The 26,988-nt window shown below is 54.2% G+C and overlaps 2 protein-coding genes across 4 annotated transcripts; one reads left to right on the top strand and one right to left on the bottom strand.

Moving 5' to 3' along the window:
• The first annotated feature begins 331 nt into the window (after positions 1-331).
• Positions 332-4,068, top strand: EMP3 (epithelial membrane protein 3). Of its 3 annotated transcripts, none has more exons than XM_032388375.1 (5): positions 332-437; positions 1,335-1,505; positions 1,801-1,903; positions 2,805-2,945; positions 3,794-4,068. In XM_032388375.1, exons 2-5 carry the CDS (start codon positions 1,428-1,430, stop codon positions 3,961-3,963), a joined length of 492 nt encoding a protein of 163 aa, XP_032244266.1. In that variant the 5' UTR covers positions 332-437; positions 1,335-1,427; the 3' UTR covers positions 3,964-4,068. The 3 variants fall into 3 exon arrangements, with proteins under 3 accessions (XP_032244266.1, XP_032244265.1, XP_032244267.1); XM_032388374.1 differs by having other exon boundaries at positions 1,304-1,505; positions 3,794-4,064; XM_032388376.1 differs by having other exon boundaries at positions 1,408-1,505; positions 3,794-3,963.
• A 936-nt stretch (positions 4,069-5,004) lies between these two features.
• On the bottom strand, positions 5,005-25,551 carry TMEM143 (transmembrane protein 143). The gene is made up of 8 exons (XM_032388537.1): positions 25,453-25,551; positions 24,860-25,100; positions 23,380-23,484; positions 14,588-14,782; positions 13,607-13,737; positions 12,128-12,407; positions 6,781-6,970; positions 5,005-6,108 (listed from the first exon to the last, which is right to left on the bottom strand). Exons 1-8 carry the CDS (start codon positions 25,473-25,475, stop codon positions 5,894-5,896), a joined length of 1,380 nt encoding a protein of 459 aa, XP_032244428.1. The 5' UTR covers positions 25,476-25,551; the 3' UTR covers positions 5,005-5,893.
• Between the last annotated feature and the right edge of the window lie 1,437 nt (positions 25,552-26,988).

Here is a 26,988-nt window from a genome sequence, read left to right as displayed (position 1 = left end):
CAACGCTGGGAGGGAGCCCCAGAAGATGCCTGTCTGGGGGCAATGGGTGGGAGCCCAGAGAATGAGGAACCCAAGTGCCTAGTCCCTCCCTCTGGCGCAGATCTCAGCTGGGTGCGGTGGGAGTGGGTATAAAAGGGTCAGTATATATTGAGAGGAGCAGAGAGAAAAACCAGGAGAGAGAGAAGAGAGAGAAAGAAGGAGATATAGGCAGTGAGGACTGGAGAGAGAGGGAAGAAAGGAGGGAGAGAGAAAGAGAGAGAGTTCCCGATTGGAGGGGAGAAGGAGGGAGAGAGCCAGAGGGGAGAGCGAGGGAGGAGGGAGGAAGGCGGTGAGAGAGGCGGGGGCCTCGAGAGGGTGAAAGGAGGGAGGAGAAGGGCGGGGCGCGGAGGCCCCAGCAAGGGACGAGACTCCAACTCTGACTTTTTCTGCCGCTCTCGGTAAGTTTCCAGTCCGTTATTCGGACCGGGATTTCTTTATTTACTTGGGAGTGCAGCAGTTTGGGAAGGACACCCCCAGGCCTGGAGAGACGCCCCCACTCTCAGACCCCATGGAAATCACTGTAATTTAAGAAGTGATCTCTTAGCACTTGGGGTGGAGATTCGGGAAGGGGTGGGGCCCGGCAAGGATTCGGGGTTCTTAGCAGAGCCCTCCACTGGTAAACTTCCTTTAGTTTTTCCCCATGGCTGTCCACTCCCTCCTGAGGACCCTGAGATCAGGGCTTTGCCAGAGAACACCCCACATCTGGGGGACTACAGGCACCCCCTTTCTGGACACTGAAGGGTCCTGGGAGGCTGGGTCCTTCTTGTCAAGCCTCCCCCTGCCAACCCCAACCTCCCACCCCCAGCATGGATCTCGCCCATTTTTCCCACAAGATGTCCAGCAGGCACCAGTCTGGCAACAGGGTGGGGTGGGGACCTCGTGGGCAGAGCCAGAGACTGGGGTTTCCCTGATTCTTGGAGGCAGGGGCATGGGATGAGTCACTGGATGACTCACTGGGTCCCCCTCCTCCCCACCCCAGGAGAGGAGGGGGGTGAATCAAGGATGCCCGTCTCTGGGGGAAGCCCCCAGCTTCTGATGACTCTGGAGGGGTATCAGCTTGAATTTTCATATCCTGGCCCATATGTGCCCAGGACCAGGACTTTGAGGAGACGGGAGGCCACACTGCTAGTCCTCCTCCCTCCTGGACCCAAGAGTCCATCCCTGGCTTGCTCCAACCCCTGGAGAATTCAGGAGTCCGGGCCCCCAGCCTCCTCCCCGCTCAGACTCAGGAGTCACGGCCCCCAGCACTCTTCTCCATCCCCAGGATGTCTGGACTCAGCCCCCTTCTCCACCAGGATTGAAGCATCTCACCCACCCCTGTGCCAACCTCTTGAAACAACCACCTCCTGACAGCCCCCCCCCCCCAAGCCCAGGCTTCCACCGCAGCCATGTCTCTCCTCCTGCTGGTGGTCTCTGCCCTTCACATCCTCATTCTCATCCTGCTTTTTGTGGCCACTTTGGACAAGGTAAGCCTACTCTGGCGGCAGCGGGGCATCTTGTCCTGTAGACTCCTGCCACGCCCCTCTTCTAAAGTCACTCGGGCCCCACCCCTTTTCCCTAGCATCTACCCTTCTGAGTTCTGCCTCCCTCTACCCTGCCCTTTCCCCTGACTGCTCCCACCCCTTCTTACTAAATCCGTGCCTTCCCCAGGTCAGTGCCTTCCAGCACCTCACCCTTTTCCTCACCCTTCCCACAATCTCCCTGACGCCGCCCACTTTCCTTTCCTAACCCTGCCTTTGTTTCTTTCTCGGTCCATCCCAGTCCTGGTGGACCCTCCCGGGGAAGGAGTCCCTGAATCTCTGGTATGACTGCACGTGGAACAATGACAACAAAACGTGGGCCTGCAGTAACGTCAGCGAGAATGGTGAGGGGGATAGGGGACCAGTCTGCAAGGGGAGAGGTCACCCCAGGTCTCTTCACAGGACCAAGAACTAGGGAACCCCTCAAAGTTTGAGTGGGCAGGTCTGGGCCCCAATGCTGAGTGAGTGGGGCTGATTATGACCCTCTTATCTGGATGGTAGGGGGCAATATGCTCATGTTCTAGAGAGGATGGACTAAAAGCCCCCGTCCTTTATGATTCAGAAAGAGTGGAGGCCACATGCTATAGGTTTGAGGAATGCGGAGAAGGCTCCCAAGATTCTGAGAAGGTAGGATTATGTTTTCAAAGTTCTAAGGAGATGGGACTGGTGTTCGGAATGGATGTCCAGGACCAATTTGTCCAAGTTCCAAGGGGTTGAAGCAGGACCACATTAAGGTTCTAAAGGGGTGGGGCTAAATCCTTCCAAGGTCCTGAACAAGGCTGGGGGGTTACGGTGCTGTTTCATCTGAGTTATAAAGGATAAGAGCTGTATCCTTCTAAATTTCTAAGTGAAAGAAAATGAAAGATTAAATGCTTTTCCCCTAAGAGTAAAGCAAGAACTTCTGTTCTCACCACTTCCGTTCAGTGTTGTACTGGAGGAAGCGAATGCAACAGGACAAGAAAAAGAAATAAAAGGTATAAAGAGGGCAGAGGAAAAAGTAAAAATGTCTCTATTCCCAGAGGACATGTTCATGGAGAAAATCCTAAGGAATCTTGAAAATAGCTTCTAGAACTGATAAGGGAATTTAACAACGTTATAGGAATCAAGGTCAATGTAAGTGATACTCCTAAGCATCCAAAGTTGTATGGCTCTAAATGGGGTGGAGGCAGTGAACGATGAGCAAGCCGGTGGAGCTGGAACTCTGGACCTACTGTGACTTCCACCTCTATCTCCTCCTTATTGCAGGCTGGCTGAAGGCGGTTCAGGTCCTCATGGTGCTTTCCCTCATCCTCTGCTGCCTGTCCTTCATCCTGTTCATGTTCCAGCTCTACACCATGCGGCGAGGCGGGCTCTTCTATGCCACTGGCCTGTGCCAGCTTTGCACCAGTGAGCATGGGCCCCGGGGAATTGAAGGGAAGGGAGGGGGACTGTCCGGGTGCTGGGGGCCCCGAGAATGGACATCTGGTCAAAGAAAACAATTATTAACAGCCCAAGGACCACCTGAAGTGCCTCCATAGGTTACCCCTCTGCCTGGGGACTTACAGAGAGTTGTACTTTTCACTGATTCAGTGGTTTGTGGTGTGCGTCTCTGAGTCATGTCGAAGCTGACACTTAGAGCTTCAAGGAGTCGGGGCTGGGAACAGTGGTGTGAGTAAATAATTTAGATCCCAGGGAAGGGGGTGCGGAGATAGTTGGCTAAGTAATACTCCAGGAGAGAACTCTGAATCATAATAGTAGTGATTTTATAATAGCAGCCAGCTTCTGTTTCTGGTGGACCTACTGTGTATCAGACACCTCAGGGTGTTTATATACCTTAAAACTTTTTGACTTCAGGTGCAGAGAACTAAGTTATCATAGTCCTCAGTTTCTGGAATATTCTCTTCTTAGGTTCCTATAAAATCCTTCTCGTTTTAATTCATTATTTTCCTGCTTGGCTCGCAGAAAGGCACTAAAAGATATTCCTTGAAGGGATGAGTGGATGGATGGATGAATGGATGGATGGATAGTATCTCCCATTTTATGGATGAGTAAAGGGCACCCAGTTAGATTAACTAAATTGCCCAAGGACAGCATGCGGTAGCTTCCTTCCAGAGCTCTGAGGGAGCGAACCACAACTCCCAGAAGGCAGCGGTGCGGAGCCCTGGCTTTCCCGCGGCTTCTTTGCCCCGTGGGTTGTTGGGAAATGCAGTCTTCTTGCCGGTACTGCGTGACACCTGGTCCCCGTCTCCCCGCAGGCGTGGCGGTGTTTACCGGGGCGCTGATCTACGCCATTCACGCCGAGGAGATCCTGGCGGAACGCCCGCCGGGGGGCAGCTTCGGTTACTGCTTCGCCCTGGCTTGGGTGGCCTTCCCCCTCGCCCTGGCCAGCGGCGTCATCTACATCCACCTGCGGAAGCGGGAGTGAGGGCCCCGCGTCGCCCTGCCGCCTCTGCCGGTGCCCGGTCCCTCCGTCTCAGCCCCAAAGCCCCCGCCCCCGGCCTCCTCCAGAAAATAAAACCGTTTAACCGCCTGCTCCGCCTTTGCCTCCTTCCTTCCTCCTTGCCTCCTCCAAGGACCCAGGCTGCTCGTGCCTGATCTTTCCTGAACCTGGGACAGCCCCTCCAGCAGCAGCCTTCAGAATGTCCAGCTCCAGGCCCCCAGTCCCTTCTAAACCAAGACACAGGAAGCCGGGGTCCCAGCTGCCTTTCCCCTTTCACAGACCTGAGGCCCTGAGCCCTCCTGTCTCAGGATTCCCCCCGAGTCTAGACCTCTAGGCACTTGTGGGGAAGGACCAGGCATGTGGGTTTCCTGTCCTCTTTTTCCGTGTACAAGGGTGTCTTTCTCTCAACCAGGCAGGGTGTGTGTTGTTCTAGATTGTTGGTCTCCGCCGCCACCCCCCCACCCCGCCCCCCGCCCACCTCTGGGAAGACTTTTCTGTTTCCCTCTTGAAACTCAGACACCTCCGTCATTAGGACCCAGCCCCTCTTCTTTCCCCTCCTCCACCCAATTCTGCCGCTAGCCCATATGACACCTTAGCAAAAATTAGATGCCATCCCCCACCCCCCCTCCAGGCTTACCCAGCCCCACCAGGACACATGTGGGGGGCGGGGAGATGGCTGGATTTTACATCCGCCCGTGCCTTGGCTGTGTGGGTTTGTGCAGTGAACAATTTGCACAACCGCACATGACTGTCCTATCTTCCCTGTTCGTAAGACCCAGTCTTTGGGGAACCAGGGCCTCTCCTCAGGAGCCAGGTTCTTCTCTAAGATCCTCTTCTGTTACCCGCAGCCAGTCTATTTCACCAACTGCGAACCCAGTCTCTCCCTAGGACCAGGGCTTTCTCTGCCTAGGCCCCACCCAAATGCATTCCCCCCCCCCCGGCCCCCCGAGATCGAGTCTCTTCTTTACAGGATTCTGATGCTTTCCTTCTCTTCAACCCCTGCAGCTATCCCACGCATCCAGATTTATTAAACATGATTTATTCCTTTGGGAGAGGGGATAGGGGTGAAACTGACAGACCAATAAATATTGCACAGGCCACTGGTGGAAGAAAGATCCAGACCGAGGTAGTTTCTGCAGAAAGGGTGAGGGACCTGGGCAGGGAAGGCACCTGAGGTTGTTGGGGGCCTGAGTGGAAATGAGTCTTGGAGTGAGGATGGTCTCTGATTGCTCCTGACCCACGGTTTTCTGCCTGACATAAGGCTCCCAACCCCTTTAGCCTGGACCAGCTGATCAGCGGTTGACCAGATAGTCTGCCTGAGGAGCAGCGGCAATTGATAGAAAGATCGGGTTTCCTTTAGAAATTGATTGGTTGCTTCTGTGCGGCGACAACTGGCAGCCTAAGGTTGATAAGTGCCCAGCAGCTGTCATCGGCAGTTGGCCAGAGAGCTGGGCTAACCGGCTCCCATTGGCTGTGGACGGGGGCTCCGCCTTGGTGAACGTGTTGAGCATTTTGCCCGGAGTGGGCTAAAAAGACAGTGATCTATGGCCTCGGGAGGGCAGTTTAACCCCTGTGCCTAGTGGTTTGTAACACTGAACAGCTGTGATTGGCTGACACTCCTCCTCAGCCAAGCCATGTTTGGATGTTTACGGTGGGGGTGGGACTAAGGGATGGCCTAGAAGCCGAGCCAAAAAGCTTTGATTGACTGTCCAGGGGGTTGCCTAGCAACTGTAGGCTGCCTCAATTGCTAGCTTTGTTTAAGAATAGACTGTAACGGAAGTGATTGCCTGTGGGTGAGTGGAAGTTAAGAGAGGGGCGAAGCATAGTAGCTTTGATTGACAGCTTATCGTGGAGGAGGCGGGGCTTAGTGCCTCCCCAGGTGGCTGAGCGAGGCTAGGCTGGGCTGAGGTTTCGCTCAGGGCTTGTTACTGCTGGGTGCGGGCTGGGGGGTCTCGGGAATGACTGTGGGCAACGGGTCCAGTTTGGGGATGCCCGGGGGTGGGAACATCCCGATGCTGGGGGTCAGGGCTTGCAGGTGGGCCAGGGCCCGAGTTCCATTGAAGGCCACGTCACAGCCTGACTGGGCCAAGAGCCAGTGCTCTACCTCCGATTGGAGCCACTGGGAGGTCTCTGCAGGGAGAGAAGTAGGCGTTGTGAGGAGGTGACTGGGACCTGGAAGGACCGGGAAGGGACAGCAGGGAGGGCACAGGGCAAGGAACATGAGGGGTCTGGGTTTGGGAGAAGCCTAGGCGTTCGGTTGAGGCTAGCAAGTAAGTGGGACAAGGCCTAGGAGGGTCCAGTTCTGTGGCTCTCATATAGGGACAAGTCAGGGAGGTTCCTGTTGGAAAGGAGACAACCTGAGGCACACATCGGGAGGGGACAAGAGTCTCTTTTGGAAGGAGCGCTAGGGAAGTTGGGAGCAAAGGAGGGCGTGCCACACCAGGAGTCTGATGATCCAAGACCCTTATTCAGGATGAGGTCAGGACAGGGAGGTCACCCCAGGGAGGGACCAGGTCCATCAGGATCGGAAGCTGGGTTCAGGGGAGGGGGTGGGGGTCCCATCTGCTGAGGGCCGAGGTCACCCCGGAAATTGGCCAGATTCACCAGTGGGAGCTGGGAGTGCTGGGCCTGCAGTGTGGGGGGGGTGTCTCGATGGAGTCTGTTCCAGGTGGGGCCACGTCACCACTGGGCTGCGATGGTATGGGGGCAGAGCCTCAAAGGGCAGGGGGCGTGGCGGGGGGCGTGGCGGGGGCGGTCCTCAGGGCAGGGCCACCCACCACCGGGTGCGGGCTCGAGTCCTACCTTCCTGCTGGCCGCGCGCACCGGGGGGCAGCCGGGCCAGGAAGCTGTGCGCCAGCAGAGCTTCCTTGGCATGTTCGTCCTGCGCGCGCAGGGCCAAGGCGCTGAGCAGCTCCGAGTTGTTGGAAGTGCTGCGATAGTAGAGCATGTGCGCCAGCTCCAGAGCCTGCACGCTGCGCCGCTGTCCGAACATCTGCAGGTGGGACAGCGCCGCGGGCTCAGCCGGGCGACGGGGAAGGGCGGGGGCAGGGGGCCACGCTCCCACCCATATACACTCCGCCCCCAGTCACTCAACCCTGGGATGGTCCTTCCCACGGGCTCCCGGGCTCTCCCCAGGCCTCCTGGGTTCAGGTGCCCAGGACCGGAGCCCGGGTATTTGTATTTCTAACACACACACACACACACGCTCACGCACACGCACACGCTCACACACACGCTCACACACACACACACACACACACGCTCTCGCCCCAGCGACTCCGACGCCGACAGCTTTCAGCAACTGCCTCACTGGTTTGCCTATCTGAGCCACGTATTAATAGATTTGTTCAAGGATTTCCGGACGATTTGAGCTTTTAGCCTTGGAACTTTCTGTGACGATGATCTTTTTTTTTTTTTTTGTAAGTCCTTATCTTTTAGATACCTACTAAAGTATTTCCAGACGGTATGTTTAGGATTTGCTTCAAAATAACCCAGCGGTGGGAGAGCAGGGGGTCTTTAGCTGAAACCCGGATTGACTGTGGATAATTATAGACGCCGGAGGCTGGCGGCGCGGGAGCTCATGATGCTGTTCTATTCCCGCATTTGCTTGAACTTTGCCATAATAAAAAGGTTTCAAAGGTTAAATTGTCAAGAGAAGTGTTAACAGAAAACAAATACTTCAAGCCTCTTTGAGGGAAGGAGAATGGAGGGAGGGGCAAGTCTGCGGCCCAGCTGTCTATTAATGGGCGGCCCCCTTCCCCACCCTTTGCCCCCTCCTCCGCTGGACCCCTTTTCCCATCCTTGGTGTCCCTAAGGAGGGAAAGGAGAGACCACCGGTGCCCTCAGGGGCTCACACTAAAAACCTCCACTCCGATTGCTCCCTTCATCCACAAAATGAGTTCAAGCCTGCTGGGTCCTGTAGCCGGCAGGCCTGGGGGCAGTCCCAACTCTGCCCCCTACCAGCTATGAGCCCTGGGCTAAGACCTAAGTCCTCCGGCGGCACTATCAGTGAAATGAGGTAGATGACAGGAAAAGGTCTGGAAATCAACATGAGCTTTATGAGACACTTGGCACTGTGCCAGGCCCATAACAGGCATTTGGACATTAGCTACTACGGAATATTTGACTGAACCCCAGGCTGGGTGCTGTCTTTAAAAGGCACGTACTGGGGTGCCTGGGTGGCTCAGTCATTAAGCGTCTGCCTTCGGCTCAGGTCATGATCCCAGGGTCCTGGGATCGAGCCCTGCATCGGGCTCCCTGCTCCGCGGGAAGCCTGCCTCTCCCTCTCCCACTCCCCCTGCTTGTGTTCCCTCTCTCGCTGTCTCTCTCTCTGTCAAATAAATAAATAAAATCTTTAAAAAAAAAAAAGGCACGTACTGTCTGCCCAACTTACACCGGGACCTGAGGTGAAACGCCTCTGAAGTCAGCAGAGCCGTGGAAATCGCTCAAACGACCTGCCCAGGACCGATGACACGGTTGTGACTGTGCTCTCCCCTGCTACAGGCCCCGCACGGTCAGTGTCTGTCCCTGCACTGGAACCAATCGTCATCTTGTCGGTGGGAGGCGAGATGTGGGAACTGCATGTGTTAGGGACCGTCTGGGATGAAACACACCTTGGGTTTTCTGTCTGTTTCTGCCAAGCTTATGCCACCGAATTCTCAGATATTGAGTGGGCTGGTCATGCTCGGTGGCACGCGGAGGAGGCCAGACCTCTCTCCCTGGAGAGGACACAACAGCTGGGTGTTCCCTTTAACACTCACCGCGGCCCCTCACCCCACCTCCCAGCCTACCAGGTCCCCCTCTCTTGTGCTCCAGATCTGGGGTGGCCTTGCCATCTGCCCAGTCCCAGGCCAGACCCCTGGCAGCATCCTCGCTCCCACCTCAGCAGTCTGTCGGTCCCTAGCCCTGTCCTCCTGCCCTCTCTGGGCCCTGTCTCCTCCTCTGCAACCTGCCCCATGCGTGGCCTCCTCCCACCTGCACCTGCCCCTTCTGGTCTGTCCCCACACAGCCCCAGAGCTGACCCTGCTCCTCCCTCACTCACAGCCCTGCCATGGCTCCCCAGTGCCCTCAGAGAGTCCATTCTCCCTGGCCTGACGCCAAGGCCCTGCATGGCTTGGCCCCTGAAGATTTCTCCCGCTCACCTCCTGCTCCTCCTCTCTGAATGCAGCCTGTGTTAATGAGCCAGTTTACCCTGAACATTACCCTGAGCTGCCCTCTCTCTCTCTCGGGCCTCTGGGCCTCAGAACAAGCCAAGTCACCCCTGGTCTGTTCTTAGAAAACACTCACTGCCTTATCCTCAGGGTTTGGAGTGGACATAGTGTCCCACAGATGAGCAACTGGGTCGTCAGGCTCCTGCAGTGGCCACTGCGACCTCCGTTAGGCAAGCGACAGTCTGTCCGTGTGCGCCACACCTCTCCCTGCACGGCAGGACTGGCCCTGAAGCATCCCCGGGATGCTTGCTTCTCAACCACCCCAGGCCTGCTCCGTGCTGGGCCAGGGTATGACGGCAGCCCACAGGGGCACCATCCAGGCCTGAGAAGGCTGGGAAGGTTTCCTGGAGCCTCTGAGCTGAGGGTGAGGGGTGAGCTGGGGATGGCCAGCCCAACAGGGGTGAAAGGACATCTCGGTCAGAGGGAACAGCAGCTGCAAAGGGGAGAGGAGTGAAGGGAAGCAGCAGAGTGGGGAGCAGGAAGGGGTGCCAGCAGTATGTTTTGGTGGAGCTGAAGCATAAGACTGTGTTGGATGAGGCTGGGGCAACAGGGTTTCTGGGGCCAGGCTGTGAGCAAGGAGCAAGGCCAGCTCTGAGGCCCCTGGGGGATGGGCTGGAGGGCTGGGATGAGACCGACTGGGGAGGCTGGGAAGACCTGGGCTAGGGCCAGTGCAGAGGGAACAAGATGGCACAGAAGCGGGGCAGGAAGGACAGTCTGGGGATTGACAGACTGGGGGGCAGGGCAAGGGCCATCTCCAGGGGTCTAGCCAGTGACTGGGGGGGGACAGGGCCCTCTACAGATGGAGAACCACAACGAGGAGCAGGTGTGGGGAGCCACTGCTGGAGCGGAGTGCAACGGGCCCACCAGGGGGCTGTTCCGGAGTCGGCCAGCTCCAGGCTGAGCGTGGAGCACCGGATCTAAGAGATGACAGACAGCTGCCCGTGGAAACCACAGAAATGGATGAGCTCTTTTGGGGGGAAGAAAGAGGGATGTGCACACTGCAGCAAAATCAGCTCCCAGGTATCTGATCTGAGACCAGTCCTTAGAAGGGGGTTTGGGGAAGAAGGATCCTGAGCTCAGTGGGATGCGGTGCATAAGTGTGGGAAGGGCTTGGGCACATCCAGGGAGCAGGCAGGGCCAGGGGTTTGGACTCTGGGAGAGGAGCCTGCACCAGAGACGGATATCTAGGAGTGACTGACACACAGGAGGGGACAAGAGTGTGCAGGGAGGGGCAGCTGGAGGGAGGCTCAGAGGGCCCACACTTAAGGATTGGAGCTTAGCCCGGAGCATGGGAAAACATTTAACGGGGATGCACTAAATTAACTAGGGACCTGGGTTTTAACCTGGCCCCTGGAGAGCCCGAGAGGCTCCACAGCCCCCTGGGGCCTCAGGCAGGTGGGACGGATGGTCCACCGAGGGCTGGGACTCTGGGTGCCCCCCCCAGAGCAGTGGACACCCCTCACCAGCCTCCCTGCCACTGGTCTCACAGCTTCCCCCCCCCGCCCCAGTGGTGGCCGCACTCCCTGTGACACTCTGCCATGGCAACTGCCTGCTGCCCTGTGGATAAAGCCCCTATTCTGGCATTCAAGTCCCCTGCCACCCTCTGGGGCCTCACTTCTCCACCCTGTATCCCGGACTCCAGCCCTGTGAGAGCCCCCAAGCTGTGCTCCCTCAGCCCCTTTCCCACCGGGTTCAATCCTCCCCCTTTCAAAGCTTCCCTTAAATCCCGCCTGACCCCTAGTCCTCCGCAGGAGTGGCTATCCCCACCCCCAGCCCTTCACCCCCTCTCAGCCAGCCCAGCGTGGCTATTATCTGTGCAATTTATTACCAGTCCTCCTAAGACCCCGCTGGGATGGCTGTAAACGGCTTGAAAACCAATGAACCAGCGAGTGAATGATCAAGTACAACGGACGGACGTCACACACCAGTCCACACTCCTGGGGCCAGGGTCAGCCCTGGGGCGAATCGGTAAAAGGCAGCCCCTCTGGGCTGACTCAACCTCGACTCGGCACACATGTCACAAGTTCGCTTCCAGCCCTCACCCGTCCCCTCAGCCTCGAATCCTTGGATGGTGAATAACCCGCGCAACTGTATGAGGCAGCCGTGCGTTCACATGTAGCAGAATCAGGAAGGGAGGGTGTTAAAAATACAGTTTCCTTGGCCCCAGTCCCAGAGTTTCCAATTCAGTCCATTTGGGCTGGAGCTCAGGAGGCCGCATTTATAAAACAGCTTCTCTGGCGATAATGACAGCCCATCAGGAAGAGAAAGCCCAGAGTCAGAGAACAACAGCCTCCTTAGTAATAATAATAGTAACAGTAATGGCTAACTCTCATATGGTACGTTTTGTACGATATGTCAGGCTCTGTTCATGCATTCGGTCCCCACAACAACCCTATGAATCAGGTTCTTGTCATCCCCACTCTCCAGATGTGGAAACATAAGCACAGAGAGGTTAAGCAGCCTGTTCAAGGTCCCCCAGCGAGGGGACGGAAGAGCTAGATTCAAACCCAGGCAGTCTGGTTCTAAAACAACTTGCCCACATCACTAAAATGCCTCTAAAACAGGCACCCAGTGACGGGCTGTGAACACGCATGGAGTGCCTACTGTCTACCGGGCCCTGTGCCCACTGCTTTTCATGGCATCCCGCCTGTGATCCTCAGGACACCCCTACAAGGCAGGTCTCGCTCCTGTCTCCGTTTTCCAGGTGAGGAAACCGAAGTGCCGACAGATTAAGAAAGCTGCCCAAGGTTGCGTTGAGGACATAAGGTAGAGAAGGGAGGGGAGGAGGGAGGGAAAGTGGGAATGACAAGGTAAAGGAGGGAAGGACAGCACAAGGCAGGAACAATGCATGAAAGAAGCAAAAATACAGGGTGGCCTGAGCTTCCGGCTGAACACCCAGAAGCAGGGACCCCCAATCACACTGGGGGCAGTCCACTCACCTTGGAGGCCCGGAGGCCCATGAACATAGCAAACAGGAGCAACAGCAGGGAGGTGGCCATCTTGAGGTCTGACAGCACCACCATGCCCACGTTGACGAAGAACACCATGCCCGAGACGAAAAGCGTGAAATTGAGCAGGGCGCGCTGCGTGGTGGACGTGCGCACCTTCAGCTCGGGCAGCAGCTGCTCCAGGCCCTCCAGTGGCGTGTCCTTGAAGCTCTTCAGCACCAGGTGCCCCCGCTTGGTTCGGGCTGCCAGTACCACCCGCTTAAAGTACCTCCTGCCAGACAGAGGGGGGCAGGGCGGTGAGGACCGTTCCCGGGGACCCCCTCCGGCCCTGGGGACACTCTCTCTCTACCTCTGGAGTCACACACTCACTGTAAAGGCTACTTAACGGGGGCGGGAGGAAACTCAGGAAGAAGCCCAGTTGGGGCGCCTGGGTGGCTCAGTTGGTTAAGCGACTGCCTTCGGCTCAGGTCATGATCCTGGAGTCCCAGGATCGAGTCCCACATCAGACTCCCTGCTCAGCAGGGAGTCTGCTTCTCCCTCTGACCCTCCTCCGTCTCATGCTCTCTCTCATTCTCTCTCTCTCAATAAATAAATAAAAATATTTTAAAAAAAAAAAAAAAAGGAAAGAAAGAAGCCCAGTGTCCAGCAACAGGGCGTCAGTTAAATAACGCAATCCCCTGTCATGGGGCACATAGATGTGGCTTCTGGCTTTAGGCACTTGCTGAATGGGAGCGGAATACCAATCTTTTCGTGAGCTGTTTTTCAAAGTCAAGTTCTACTTCTCATTTCGAGTGTCTGCGAGGTGCCAGGGAGCGCTATTAAGCTCTGGAGAGGCAGCAAAATGAGTCAGTCACTGCCTTTGTGGAGCTTACAGTCCAGCGTGAGAGACAGATAATTAAACACACAGTCTGCAAGTATAAATATCTCCTTGGAATAGATTCCTGGAAGTGGACTTACTGAGGGGTATATAGGGATATGAGGGCTTTTTGTTCTGTTTGGTTTTGGTTTTGGGTTGGTTTTTTTTTTTGCCTTTGGGTTTTTTATTTTGGTTCGGATTTTTTGGATTCATGACCATATTTGATTAACTGATTTCCAGAAAGACTGGGTAATTTACAGGCCCAAGAGATCTGGCTCTCCTGACCCTGCTCTGTATTAGAGTAGCCTCTGTTAAAAATATAATGTTCACCAGAATTCTGGCTGTGCCATTTTTTCAGAATGTGGCCTTCTCTTTCTGAGCCTCAGCCGTCCTCGTTTGGAAAATGTGGACGTGTCCCGACACTTCCTCTTCCCCTGGGCACTGTAGTTCTTACTTTCCCTTGGGAAGAAGGCAGCATTTGGATGATCTCCCCACCCCTTTCTTGACTTCCCCCCCAGGTCCCGACACCCGAATCCAGACACTGACCTGTCAGTCCCCTCTCGACTCTAACCTTGCTCCCTCTCGCTGCAGCTGGGGAACAAGGGCCGCCTCACCTCTCTGCGGGGGACGACTTGATGAAGAAGCCACGTTTGGAGCCCACGCTGGACTTAAGGGGCATCTGCCCGACTCGCTGGCCCAGGGCCCAGAACTGCATGTAGATATACTTATCCAAATTTATTGTCACCTGACAAGGGGAACAAAGGAAGCAGAGGCAGCTGAGCATGGGCTAGGGTGAGAACATAGGCTACTAGAATTAGATGTCCCTCCCCTCAGTGATTTCCACCCCTCTCCCAGGCTTATTATCACCCAGGATGGGTCTAGACAGGATGGCCATGTACAGCTGCTCATGTTGTATACTGCACAAGGGCATACTATCTAAGATGGCACCATTTACCTCATAGTCATTTTTATTACCACATTTCTGAGAATCTACGATGTCACTGATTTTAAGATAGTCTATTATTTTTTAATTGAATAAATATGACATGTAGCACACTGTAAGCTTAAGGTACACAACATGTTACTTTGATACATTTATATATCATAGTATGATTGTCAATTGGATATTCCATTATTTTATGAAGCAACTAAAAAAGAATTATATTGTCAGTTAAAACTATGCCACACCACCACTTATAAGTCATATCCCAATTTCAGACAATAAAATATGACTTTGGAAAAAAAGTATATCTTAAAAATCACTATAAGATGGGGGACTTTGAAAGATTTTAGTATTTTAATTTTAATTTTATTGACTTTAGGAATGAGCATTTTGTGTTATTTATTATTACAGTTTTCTGGCAAATGGTGATAAAGACTCTAGTCCTATAGGAAGATCCATATATTATGATACTTTTCCAACAGATGGCAGTGCAGGGACTGGGAAAGAGGTGCCTCATTCTAATTCACCAAAAACACTACGTGGGCTCATGCCCTGTGTTCAGGACAACTCCCAGCAGCCTCTGCCTCCCGAAGGCTCCATCCCTGCCTCAAAGCCTCCTGGGAGTTTCAGTTCTCCCCTGGAAGACAGGCACCTGGACCTCATCCTGAGGGTGATGGACAACCAGAGCGTAGGCCAGAGTGTCCTCTGAGAGCGGGGAGAAGTTGGCCTGCGCCAGCAGGGGCTCCAGGGCCCGAAGCACCTCCTGCTCATTGGACAGACGCTGGGGGTCCGTAAGCGAAGGCTGGTCGAGGGTCTCCCTGTCGGGGTTGATGGGGTCATACAAGGCCTGAGAAGAGAGTCAGAGAGAAGAAAAATGGTCTAGGGCACAGCATGAGGGATTGTCACTGGCCCACCCCTTAGGTGACGGGGTGCCCCAGGGCTTGTGTTGGGCCCTCTCCCCTTCTCTCTCACCTTAAGTAGCCTCGTTTTTCCCATGCCTTTAAACAACACCGCTCTGTGAATCTCTGTGTATCTCTGGGTAACTTCACATCTCTAGCCCGGACCCGTCCTCCAGGTTCCAGATCTGATACCCAGTTCCGGGGCATAGTATCTGTCCCCAGTAACGGAGGGGAAGGTGGACGCGGGGATGCACAGAGATAATACGTTTCCCAGCCTCTCTGGAGGCTAGGTGTGGCCAGAAGACACATTTCATCCATAGAACGTGAGCAGAAAGGCTGCAGAAGGTCCAATTTCCCCCTTGCTTCTTGCTCCCCTGCATCTCCACTCTTTTCCTTCCTCTGCCAGCTGAAAACACTGCTTTGCGTCCGGCTTAGTTTTGACCACACAGAGATGGAGACAGTGTTCTAAGGAATGCCACAGCAACACGATGAAAGGACCCTGGGTCCTAGAATAACCTCATGCGGAACTCTGGCCCACTTACCACTGGACCGTTAAGTGGGAGAGAAACAATCTTCCACTTCCTTTAAACCATCGGGTCGTCGGGTCTGCTTGTTACAGCAGCTAAGCCTTTATACTGACTAACGCAAACTCTCCAGTTGACATTTCTCTTGGGATGTCGGTCACCTCAAATGCAGCAAGTCAAACCACAGGTCACATCCTCCCGCCCCCATCTTCCGATAAATTTTGGGTTTCTCCTCCCAGACCTCTTCCCCCCACAACCTCTCATATTCAATGATCTCTTCGACACCTCCCATTGGAAACGGGATCTCACATCTAACACGGTCCGAGGAGAATGCCTCATTTCTTCTCCCTTCCCCCTCAGCGAGCCTTCTCCCTAAAGGAAACAGCACCACCTGATTCATCAGATGCTCTGATCAGAAATCTCCGAGGCAAAAAAAAAAAAAAAAGAAATCTCCGAGGCATCCTTGATCGCTTCCTTCTCTTTGCACCCCCTCTCCAATCCTTTAGCAAGTTCACTGGCTAGACCTTTGAGTCGCCCTTGAATCCATCCCCGCCCCACCCCCATCTCCACGGCCACCTTCTCATCCGACCTCAACAACTGCATTGGGCTTCTGTTCTCCTTGCTTCTTCTCTTGCCACTTCCAAACCGCTCTCCATGAAACTGCCGCAAAGAGCTTATTTAGACTAGAAACAGATCCCGCACCCTCTGCCCCCTCCCCCCACCCCCGGGGTAGCTCCCGGCTGCAATTGGCATAAGTACCAGAAGTGGTCCACCACCTCCAAAGTCCCCACAAACTGGCCTCTGCTCTGCCTGGCTCATCTTAGGCACCCACCACTCCCCCGCCCCCTTGCCCACAAAAAAAAAAGAAAAAAGTTGACTCAATGAATGAATGAGGGAGGGAGTTTCTGGGTGCCTAGCCTCTTTGCTGGTTTCAGGATGACATGTGACTTGTCCCAGACTATACAGCGAGCCTCATGGGGGGATCACTAGTTCAGAAGACACGCCATGAACAAGCCCGACCCTCCGTGTCTCTCAGGACAGGAGGCCCTAAGGAACAACTTGTCTAGGCCAGGTGCAATTTTGAATTAGTGGAAGGAAAGAGGTACTCCAAGTGGGAAGAACGCCCTTGGCAGAAGTTTGGAGGTGGGAAGGCCCAGGGCCGTGGACACCATGGAGCAGGGAGACAGGACAGCCAGGACAGCCGAGCCCCAGCAGATCCCCTTCTGAACCAACTCCCAGGGCTAGGGGTGTGCTGCCCAAGGACAGGACTCCAGCCCAACACTGGGGCCTGTGCCAGAAGCCCTTCAGGTCCCACAGGCCAAGTTCTCGGACTCACAGAGTGACCTTGAGAAATTCCACTGCCAGGACTGAGCCGCAGTTTGAGGGGGAGGGAAGCTCAGAGCCAGAGGAGAGAGAAATCTGCATTCATCAGGCATCTGCTGCGAGCCAAATTCTCTTCTGGGCACCTCCCATCCACCTCCACCCAGGGCTCCAGGCCAGAAACCTGGATGTCACAGGTGACCCCTGGATGTCACAGGTGACCCCTGCTGCTCCCTTCCCCCACACAATGAATCCTGCTGATTCTATCCCCTAACGGATCGCCACTTTGCCCCCGTCCACACCCCCATCTCCTCCTCCTGCCTGGATGAGTCCAACAGCCTTTGCAATGGTCTCCCCAAATCCCCTCGCCCCACCCCCAACAATCTGCTTTCTACACAGCAGCCAAGATTCTATCAAACCATAACAACAACAGTAATAAATGATAGTGCACATTTATATAGCGCTTACTATGCAGCAGGGACTGTTTGAAGCAGGTTGTTCTCACAATGTGACAATGGTACTATTATTATCCTCATTTACAGAGGTGGGAACTGAGGCACAGAGAGGTTAAGTAATGGCCTAAGGTCACACAGCCAGGAAGTGGTATATCAGGAATTACACATCTAACCATGTCGATCTCCTGCTAAAATCATTCCAAGGCTCCTACTGCCCTCAGGAAATAGGATCATTCTGTGTCCTACAAGGCCTCCGAGGACCTAACACCACAATCCCCCTTGGTGGCTCTGTAGACCAGCCACACTGATTTACGTTCCTCCAGGCACAGGGACATTGCACATGCTGTCAAGAGAGTCTCCTTGCCCCCTCCCTGTCCCCTACTGAAGTCCTATTCTTCTACAATATTCCAGCTCCCTTATCGCTCTCAAAAAGTCTTCCTCTGCTCCTTAGGCTGAGCAGAGCCGCCTTGTGAGGTTGGGCAGATTGTATACTGCACAAATGTGCCAGATCTAATAAATACCATTTTAGATGCTGTAGACGTATACATTTATCCTGTTACCCTTTCAGATGGAAATAAAGAATGTAGAGCAGCACCATCCAACAGAACTGCCTACAATGATAGAAACATCTAGATCTGCACCATCCAATTGCTTACCACTGGTCACAGGTGGCTACTGAGCACTTGAAATGGGGTGAATACAATGGAAGAACGGAATTTCTAAATTTTATTTAATTTCAATGATCTCAAATTTAAACAGCCACATGTGGATAGCAGCTACCATATTACGCAGCACCAGGCAAGGGAAAGGGGCACGTTTTACCAATTTGCACACGGACTTCGGTACAGAAACCAAGGTCACCTTTGTTATCTGCTGGTACGAACTGTGTCCGGTTAGTTCACTGTCTGAATTTATCTGCTCATTGGGGGAGAGTGTCTGACTCACAGCTGTCCCCACCACCCAAGTTCAGCTCCCTGAGGGCAAGGTACATGCTTGAATTTGCTGCTGATGTTCCTGAGCTCCAGAGTTACACGCCAAGAGCCCACTCGATGCCTGCCCGCAGATGTCCAACGGGCCTCTTGACACCTCCAGGCGGGCATCTGACAGGCATCCTCTCAAACCCACTACCTCCCAAACTGGGGCTCTGAGACTCCTCCCCAGACTCCTCCCTTGCTTCTCCCGCCACCTTACCCGGCTCAGAAGAGGCCAAGTCCATCCAGCTCCTCTATTTCTCACACATTGAACCCATGGGCAAATTCTGATGGCCCCACATTCAAAATAGATCCAGAATCTGCCCACTTCTCACCACCACCCCCCCCCCCCCCCCCCTTACCCCAGGTCTGAGCTACCCTCACCCCCCTGGACTGTTGCAGGTCCTGGGCACTGGTCTCTCTGCTCCCCTCCTCCAGCCCCAACCCAGTCTGTTCCCCAGGCAGCCGCCAGAGGGCACCTGTTGTCATTGAAGTCAGCTCCCATCCCTCTGCTCAGAGCCCTCTGGTGGTTTCCACCTCACTCAGAGTCAAAGCAAAGTCCTCACTGGGTCCCCATGAGGTTCTGCAGGATCTGGGTCCCAGCCCCATCTCTGCCCTCATTTCTAGCCCTCTTCCCATTGCACACTCAGCCTCTTTGCTGTTCCTCCTACACACCATGCACACTCCTGCCACAGGGCCTTTGCACTTACTGTTCCCGAAGATCTCCTCATGGCTCACTCTTGCCTCCTTCTGGTCTCGGCTCAAATGTCACCCCCTCGGTGAGGCCTTCCCTGACTATTCTACCTAAAAATTGCAGAACATTCCTGCTTTCTTATTCTTCTTAATTAGGGTTACCAGATTTAGCCAAAAAAAAAAAAAAAATTAAATGCAGTACACCAAGTTAGATTTGATTTCTGGATCAACAACTAACAATTTTTCGGTTTAAGTACGTCCCATGCAATATTTGAGGACCGTATCACATAGGACATAATTATACTACAAAAAAAGGTTATTCATAGCTTATCTGAAATTCAAATTTAACTGGGTGTAGAGGGTTGCATAGTATCCTCTAAAAATTCGTGTTTCCTCGGAACCTCAGAATATGACCTCCTTTGGAAATAGGGTCTTTGCAGGTCTAATTAGGTAAGAATCCCAGGATGAGATCATCCTGGATTAGGGTGGGCCCTAAATCCAATGAGAGTGTCCTTTCTAAGAGACAGAAAAGGACACGCAGAGTCACAGAGAAAAAGGTGACCTGAAGACGGGAGACAGAGATTGGACTATTGTGTCTATAAGCCGAGGAAGGCCAAGGAGAGCAGCCACCATCGGCTAGGGGAGGGGCATGGGATGGTCCCCCCACAGAGCCTCCGGGAAAAACCAACCCTACCCACACTTTGATTTTGGACTTCAGGCCTCCTGAACTCTGCAGGAACAAACTTCTGTTGTTGTAAGCCCCCCAGGTTATGGTAATTTGTTACAGCAGGAGTCGGAAATGAATCAACTGGGTGTCCTGTTCCTTCTCTGGCAACATTACCCTCAGTACTTAGCATCTCTTCACACATTTTACTTCTTTACCTTCTATTTTTTTTTTTTTTTTTTTAAGTAAACTCTCTCCCTGATGTGGGGCTTGAACTCATGACCCTGAGATCAAAAGTTGCATGCTCTACTGGCTGAGCCAGCCAGGCGCCCCTGCTTCTTTACCTTCTTGAAAGTCTGTCTCCCCCACTAGAACGTGATCCCACGAGGCAGAGACACACATCTGTCAGCCTCACCACTATGTCCCAGGACCTGGAACCACTAGAGGACACAGTAGGTGCTCAATAAATACCTACTCAGGGGGCGCCTGGGTGGCTCAGTTGGGTAAGCAACTGCCTTCAGCTCAGGTCATGATCCTGGAGTCCCGGGATCGAGTCCCACATCAGGCTCCCTGCTCAGCGGGGAGTCTGCTTCTCCCTCTATCCTCCCCCTCTCATGCTCTCTGTCTCCCATTCTCTCTCTCAGATAAATAAATAAAATCTTTAAAATAAATAAATAAATAAATAAATAAATAAATACCTACTGAGGGGCGCCTGGGTGGCTCAGTCGGTTGCGTGTCAGACTCTTGGTTTCCTCTCGGGTCATGATCTTGGGGGTAGTGGGATCGAGCCCCACGTCGGGCTCTGCGCTGAGCATAGAGCCTGCTTGGGATTCTCTCTCCCTCTGGCCCTGCCCCCGCTCGCTTTCTCGCTCTCAAATAAATAAATAAATAAATAAACCTTTAAAATACGTACATACATACCCACTGAATGAATTCAATGATGAATAAGGGAAAGGAGGTGCAGAGAGAGGTCACCTGTCAAGGTCGCTGGCGCAGCTAGTAAACAACGCAGCCAGCTCTTCACCTGCTCCAGGCGGCTTCCTCAAGGGACCTAGGTCGTCAGCAAAGCGTCCCCCCCGGTGTCTCACCTCCCTCTGCTTCCACCCTTCCTTTCCCCTCCTAGTGTCTCAGTTTAAAATCTCCTGCCTCGGTGGGAATATGTGTCTTCACTGTATATGTTTTCTGTGTTTCTATATATTTAAATGTTTATAAAATAAAATGATTTTCTAAATAACTTTTCTTTTTTTTTTTTTTTTAAAGATTTTATTTATTTGACAGAGAGAGACACAGCGAGAGGGAACACAAGCAGGGGGAGTGGGAGAGGGAGAAGCAGAATTCCCATGGAACAGGGAGCCCGATGCAGGGCTTGATCCCAGGACCCTGGGATCATGACCTGAGCCAAAGGCAGACGCTTAACGACTGAGCCACCCAGGCGCCCCCTAAATAACTTTTCTTAAAAACCCTGCCTCTCGTGTACCCCAGGCTCGGGCTCAGAGGCAGTCAGATCTGGCTGCAAATCCTGGTTCGGCCGGGCCCTCCCAGAGCCTCAGCGTCTCCCTCTGCAAACTGGGCTAAGGGCAGCCGCCCCCTCGATGCCACAGTAAAGGAGTCAATGAACCTGACCCAGAGTGCCCGCTCAGTGGCAAGGGGCTGTTGTTGCTGCTATTCAAAGAGGGGACATGCCGGAGGGCAGTGGCAATGTACAGTAAAGGGTCAACTCAGCAGGCCTGGGTTGTCCAAACCCTGCACATTCCAAAGGACCAGCCCTTGCCTTGGCTCCTGGGATAACTTCTAAGCCCTTGGAAATGTTCTGCCTGCTAAGAGTGTCTGGGTTTCCCTGTCACCTGGGGCCACAGCAGCTAGTCTATGCTAACGATGTGATGTATGGTGGGCCCTTGGGCCACGAAGTAGCAGTCTGACCCCTGGAGGGCCTGGTGACTGAGTAGCTAAGGTCAGCCACCCAAGTGCTGGCTGAGTCTCAATAACCATCCTGGACACCAGTTGGGGCACCTGGCTGGCTCAGTCGGTGGAGCATGTGATTCTCGACCTCGGGGTTGTGAGTTCGAGCCTCACGTTGGGTGCAGAGATTACTTAAAAATAAAATCTTGGGTGCCTGGGTGGCTCAGTTGGTTAAGCGACTGCCTTCGGCTCAGGTCATGATTCCGGAGTCCTGGGATCGAGTCCTGCATTGGGCTCCAGGCTCAGTGGGGAGCCTGCTTCTCCCTCTGACCTTCACGCCTCTCATGCTGTTTCTCTCTCTCGCTCTCTAATAAATAAATAAATAAAATCTTTAAAAATAAATAAATAAAATCTTAAAAAAAAAAAATCCTGGACACCAGGGCTCAGGTGAATTTCCCTGGTGGGCAATACTCCATACATGTTGTCACGCCTTATTGGCGGGAGAACTACATGTCATCTTTCAAGACTCCTCTGAGAGAGCCAACAGGAAGATGGCCTGGCCTCTCCTGGACCCCGTCCCATGGCCTTTTTCCTTAGCTGATTTTGTTCGCTATCCTTTTGTTGTAATAAACTATTACTGTAAGCATAACAGCTTTTCTGAGCTCTGTGAGTCACGTAGAGAAAATCACTGAGGCCGAGCTCTGTCTCAGGGACCCACCCTGACACAGCCAGGATCCTGGGAGGGGAAGGGGGAGGACGCGGAGAATGTGGCTTGCCAACCTCACCCTTCCCTGGGGTTCTACTTCTCTCTCTGGCTGCTCCTTGGCTGTCCCCCTCACCCATTCCAGTTCCCCTTCCTGATCTCAAGGCTGGCACGTCCCAGGGCTCAGCTAATCCCCCTGGTGTTCTCGTCTAGTACCATCTAAATGCTCCCAGGGGATGTTTCTCAGCCCAGACCCCTCCTGTGACCTCCGGAGCCCACATTCGGGTCCATCTCTCCACCTGCCTGTCTAATAGGCATCTCAGATTCCTAAGTGCAAAACGGAGCTCGAGTCTTCCCCAGAGATCTGCCTCCCGCCCCCGCCCTGTCTTCTGCATCTCGGTAAATGGCAGCTCCATTCTTCCGGAGGAGCAGGCCCAAACTGCTGGAGGCACCCCCTGACTTCTTCTTTTCCCTCACTGCCCACCCGCCTCATACAGCCAAATGCTGATGCCTTCCAACCATTACCAGCGTCTGACCACTTTTCCCCACTTCCACCGCTATTACCCTTGCTGGGGCTGCCATTATCCCTCACCTGGACAAACATAATTGACTCTGAATAGATCTCCCTGCCTCTGACAGTCTGTTCCAGAAGGAGCCTGTTAACACCTAAATCAGCACATGTCCCTCCTCTGCTCAGAGCCCTCCCGTGGCTCCCAGCTCACCTAAAGTCAAAGCAAAGTCCTTACCACTGCCCACAGGGCCAGGCAACAGTTTACCCCCAACCCCTCTCTGCCTTCATCTCCTGCCCGCTCTCCCTCGCTCACTGCCCTCCAGGCATAGTGCTCCCTTCCCTGTTCTTCCAACTCTCTGTACCTCAGGGCCTTTGCATTTGCTTTTCCCTCCGCCTAGAATGTGCCCCCCCCCCACCCGCCTGCCACCAGACATCTATAAGCCTCTCTCCCTGTCTTCACCCAGGTCTTAACTCACCTGTCACCTCCTCAGAGAAGCCTTCCTTGACCACCCTGTCTAAAACAGTCCCTCATGTCATCCTTCTCTATCCTGCTACTCTGCTTCATTGTTTTTCACAGCACTTACCGTTCTGGGTCATCCCATTTTTTATTCATTCATTCATTCATTCATTCATTGTCTCCCCAACCAGAATGTCAGCTCCATGAGGACGTGGCTTCATTTGTCCTGCTCACTGCTGCATCCCCCATGCTTAGAGCAGGGCCGGGTTCCAAGGAGGGGCTCAGAGGATTTTTACTGAATGAATGGATAAGCAAATAGGCACACCAAGGAAGGCACCAGGTCCTCACCTGCAGCCGGGCCAGGATGTGGTGGTAGTGGAACAAGGTGCAGAAGTCCACGTGGGCCGCAAACTCCTCCAAAGCTGCCTTCTCCGCAGGACTGGAGTGGAATTCCTGTTACCTCAGGAAGCAAGACTTCTCTTTAGGCTTCTTTCCCCTTCCTCACAGGAAGGATTTCTTTCTCTGGCAGTCCATACAATCTGGGCTTTTTAAGATTTTCTTTTGCTTGGGGTGGGGCGCAGCCAATCTTACTGACCAAGAAACTGAGCCAGCCCGGTATAGCGGAAAACAGATAGTGGAAAGAGCTAGAAGGTCAAGTTCCCGCTTTGACACTCACTCGCTGACATTCACACAATGCTTATTGTGTACCAGCTGCTGCTCACTGGTCTATCATCCTCCAGAGGCTATACGGAGATAGTTGGAATTATAACCCCCATTTTTCAGAAGGGGAAACTGAGGCTCAGGGGAAGTCACTTCCTGAGGGCCACAATGTTTGTATAAAAAGAAGCTGAGACTCCGATCCAGGCCTGTCTGACTCCAGCACACACATATTTAACAGCTTCTTTATGCTTCCTACCTCAGTGCCCTAGGTGAATGTCTTCACCTCTCTGAGCCTGTTCCCTTATCAGCAACAGAGGATCACACCCTCTTTCTCAGAGAGCGATGGATGCTAAGAATGTGAAGCAATTCTGTGTCCACATACATACACATGTATTTGTGTGTGTTGATATCTACGTGTGTGCTTGTGGATAAAGTCTAGCATAAGCCTTAGTACATACAGAGGTGTTCAATAAATAATTTTTAAATGAATGAATGATAATCCTCAATAATGACAAGTAGGATGATGAGAGTGGGGTAAGAGCTTAGCTCTGGAGCTGGACTCTCAGTGGAGCAGGTGCCTAATGCCTCAGGAGAGACCACAGTCCCTGCCCTGCTCTGGAGTCAGACCACTTTGGTTCTAGCCTGGGCCACAACGACATAGCCTTGACTAAGTCACTTTCTCTCCTCTCCTGTTTCAGTCACCTCATTTGTAAAAGAGGGACCATGGTAGTCTCTCTCTTACTGGGTTGTTCTGATGATTCAATAAGACCTGGAAAATGCCTGGCACTGTGCCATACAGTAAAGAGCTCAAACACTGTGATAATGATTAGGATTACAGCGTCGCTAGTATAATAAGTATTATTAGGTAGTAGTAATAGTAATGATGAGGATGATTATTATACCCATTTTGCAGAGGGAAAAACCATGCCCCAGAGAGGGCTTGTTCCAGCCCCCAGCACAAGCTAGAGTCCGGAATTGCTGCTACATCAGCATCTCACAGGTCTGTCCCTGCATTCCAACGCCACGCCCACCTGGGAGTAGAAAGGGGACGCGAACTACAACTCCCAGGAGGCGCCAGGACATCCCTCTATGGCACGTAGGGCTGGGCCGCCGCGATGCCTGCCGGGAGTCGCAGTCCCCAGGCTCTCGGACCCGGGACGGGCGGTACCTGTGTCAGGAGGCGGAGCAGCTGCTCCTTGGAGAACGGGATGAACCGCTCGCGGTACTGCTGGGCCCAGTCGCGGGGCTCCGTGGGGTTCCACATCTTGCGGTACTCCCCCATCTTGGCCGCCAGCGACGACAGGGCCCGGGGGGGCCCGAGGAGCGTGGGCAACAGGGACCATACTCGGACCCTGGATCCCCAGACCCCCCGGGTCACATGCAGCATGGCCAGACCCTTTCCCTGGAGCCTGAACGAGGGAAATGGACAGGGGTCAAAGGTCAACTAGAGGAAACGCACCCTCTCCACCTCCAGGGGCCGTCCCTACCCCAGGCAGGGCGCAGAGTCCATCTGCCCGTCTTGCAGCGCGTCTTGCCTGTGCCCTCCCACACTGCTCATGTGGCCCGCGCCCCAGGCAGGGCTCAGAAGTCTTGAGTCCCGGGGCGTTTTTCGGGCCCAAAGACCCTGTAGTGGCATAACGGGTTTCTGCGGGGTCTAGGCAGCAGGTGGATCTTAGGAGCATAGGAGATGCTCGGAAAGGCTACATAGGGGGTGCAGGGCGGCCCTCCCCCGGCCATGCAATCCCCCGCCTTCTCCCTCACCTTAGCCAACGCTCGACTGTCATTGAGCCTCCTGCGCATGTGTAGGAAGGCGTCCTGGGTTCCCAAGGTTCGGCTTCAGACTGCAGTAAAACGCATGCGCAAAGCCTGGGTCATCGAAAGCTGTCCATCTTTCCCTACCGCCCTGTCTCAATTGCGCGTGCGCAATCTGCCAGCCTTTCTTCTCTCTCGCCTTGAGTACAGCGCATGCGCTGCGGAAGTGTCTCCTTGTCTGCGCGCTTCAAAGGGAAGGGGGCGGAGCGGGCGCGAGACTCCGGGGAGGACTGGGGCGGGGCAGGGCTCCCGCGCGCGGCCAGCCAACGGCGGGCGGCCCAACGTCCGCTGAGGCCACGCCCCCGCTCGTGTCAGCTCCCGAGTAGGCGGGAAAAGGGCGGGGGCGGGACTTGAACGCAGCCAATCAGCTGTGGAGGAGCGAAAAGGCGGGAAAAAGCGGAACTAAAAGAAGGCTGAGGTGACGCCAGAGACCAGGAGGGGAGGGTGGGCGGAAGGAAGAGCCGGCCTCCAGGTGACGAAGACTGGGCCTCCAGAGTAGGGGTGGCCCTTTGTCAGGCAGCATCACGCCCAAACCCCACCATCCCCATTCCAGGTCCTTAAAGGGAAGACTCCGATTCTAAGAAGGTAGCCCGGTGCCTGGGGCATGACCTCCTAATTCTGAGGGGAGAGCTCACTTCTGAGCCCATGTTCCCCACACATCTAAGGTCCAGACCCCCCCAACTTGAGGAAATGCACTCTAAGGAAGATGGACTTCAATTCTAAGGGGAGGCCCTTATCCTAAGAAATAACCCCAAATCATGAGGCCGGCCTAAAATACACCCTGAGATGCCTGGATTCTCCGTTATGGGTGCTGTCACCCCAAACCTTGAAAGGGATTCCTCTGGTTCAGACCTCCCAGGGGTTCTGATCTACATTCTGGCACCCCCTGGTCCCTGGAAAATCCTACCTGCCGCTTCTCACCCAGAGAACACAGTCCTTAGAATGAACCCCCTGGCTCCTGGGTCAGGGACGTGACCCCAGTCTCCCAGCCCTCTCCCCACACTCCTCACCCTGCACCTCCACCTCTGGGACCCCAGGCAGCCCCCTCATCCGACAGCCTCCTCGGCCTGCATTCCTGACCCCTGGGACCCCCATTCCGGGACCCCCAGCAACTCCTTCACACTGTACCCCCATGTCTGGAATTCTCAGGAGCTCCCTTACCCTGCACCCCATTCATGGGACCCTCAGCCACCCTCTCACCCTGCACGTCCACCTCTGGGAGCCCCAGCAGCCCCTTCACCCCCAAGCCCCAACTCCTCAAGCCCTTGTAGACCCATCACCCCACACAACCCCATTCTTGGGACCCCCCAGAACCCTCTACCCCATGCCCCTATTCCTGGGACCCCTGGCAGCTCCTTCACCCCACACCTCTGACTCTGGCCTCCCACCATCCGTCTTGTCTTGCAGCAGCCGAGCCCAGGGTGGGCCTGCAGCCCCTGGACGGCAGCGCCCAGCCGGCGGCACCCAGCGTCCCCGCTCACAACC

This window comes from Phoca vitulina, unplaced genomic scaffold (genome assembly GCF_004348235.1).
Source record: "Phoca vitulina isolate PV1807 unplaced genomic scaffold, GSC_HSeal_1.0 scaffold52, whole genome shotgun sequence".
Lineage (NCBI taxonomy): Eukaryota > Metazoa > Chordata > Mammalia > Carnivora > Phocidae > Phoca > Phoca vitulina.
The sequence above is the reverse complement of the archived record's forward strand: the minus strand, read 5'-3'. Positions and strand labels throughout refer to the sequence as shown.

Coding starts and splice junctions, on each gene's coding strand:
- EMP3 (XM_032388375.1), top strand. CDS start 1,428: ATGTCTCTCCTCCTGCTGGTGGTCTCTGCCCTTCACATCCTCATTCTC. Junction 1,904..2,804: donor CAGTAACGTCAGCGAGAATG/GTGAGGGGGATA, acceptor TCCTTATTGCAG/GCTGGCTGAAGGCGGTTCAG. Junction 2,946..3,793: donor CCTGTGCCAGCTTTGCACCA/GTGAGCATGGGC, acceptor GTCTCCCCGCAG/GCGTGGCGGTGTTTACCGGG.
- TMEM143 (XM_032388537.1), bottom strand. CDS start 25,475: ATGACAGTCGAGCGTTGGCTAAG. Junction 12,408..13,606: donor AAGTCGTCCCCCGCAGAGAG/GTGAGGCGGCCC, acceptor TCTGTCTGGCAG/GAGGTACTTTAAGCGGGTGG. Junction 6,109..6,780: donor TGCGCGCGGCCAGCAGGAAG/GTAGGACTCGAG, acceptor CTCTCCCTGCAG/AGACCTCCCAGTGGCTCCAA.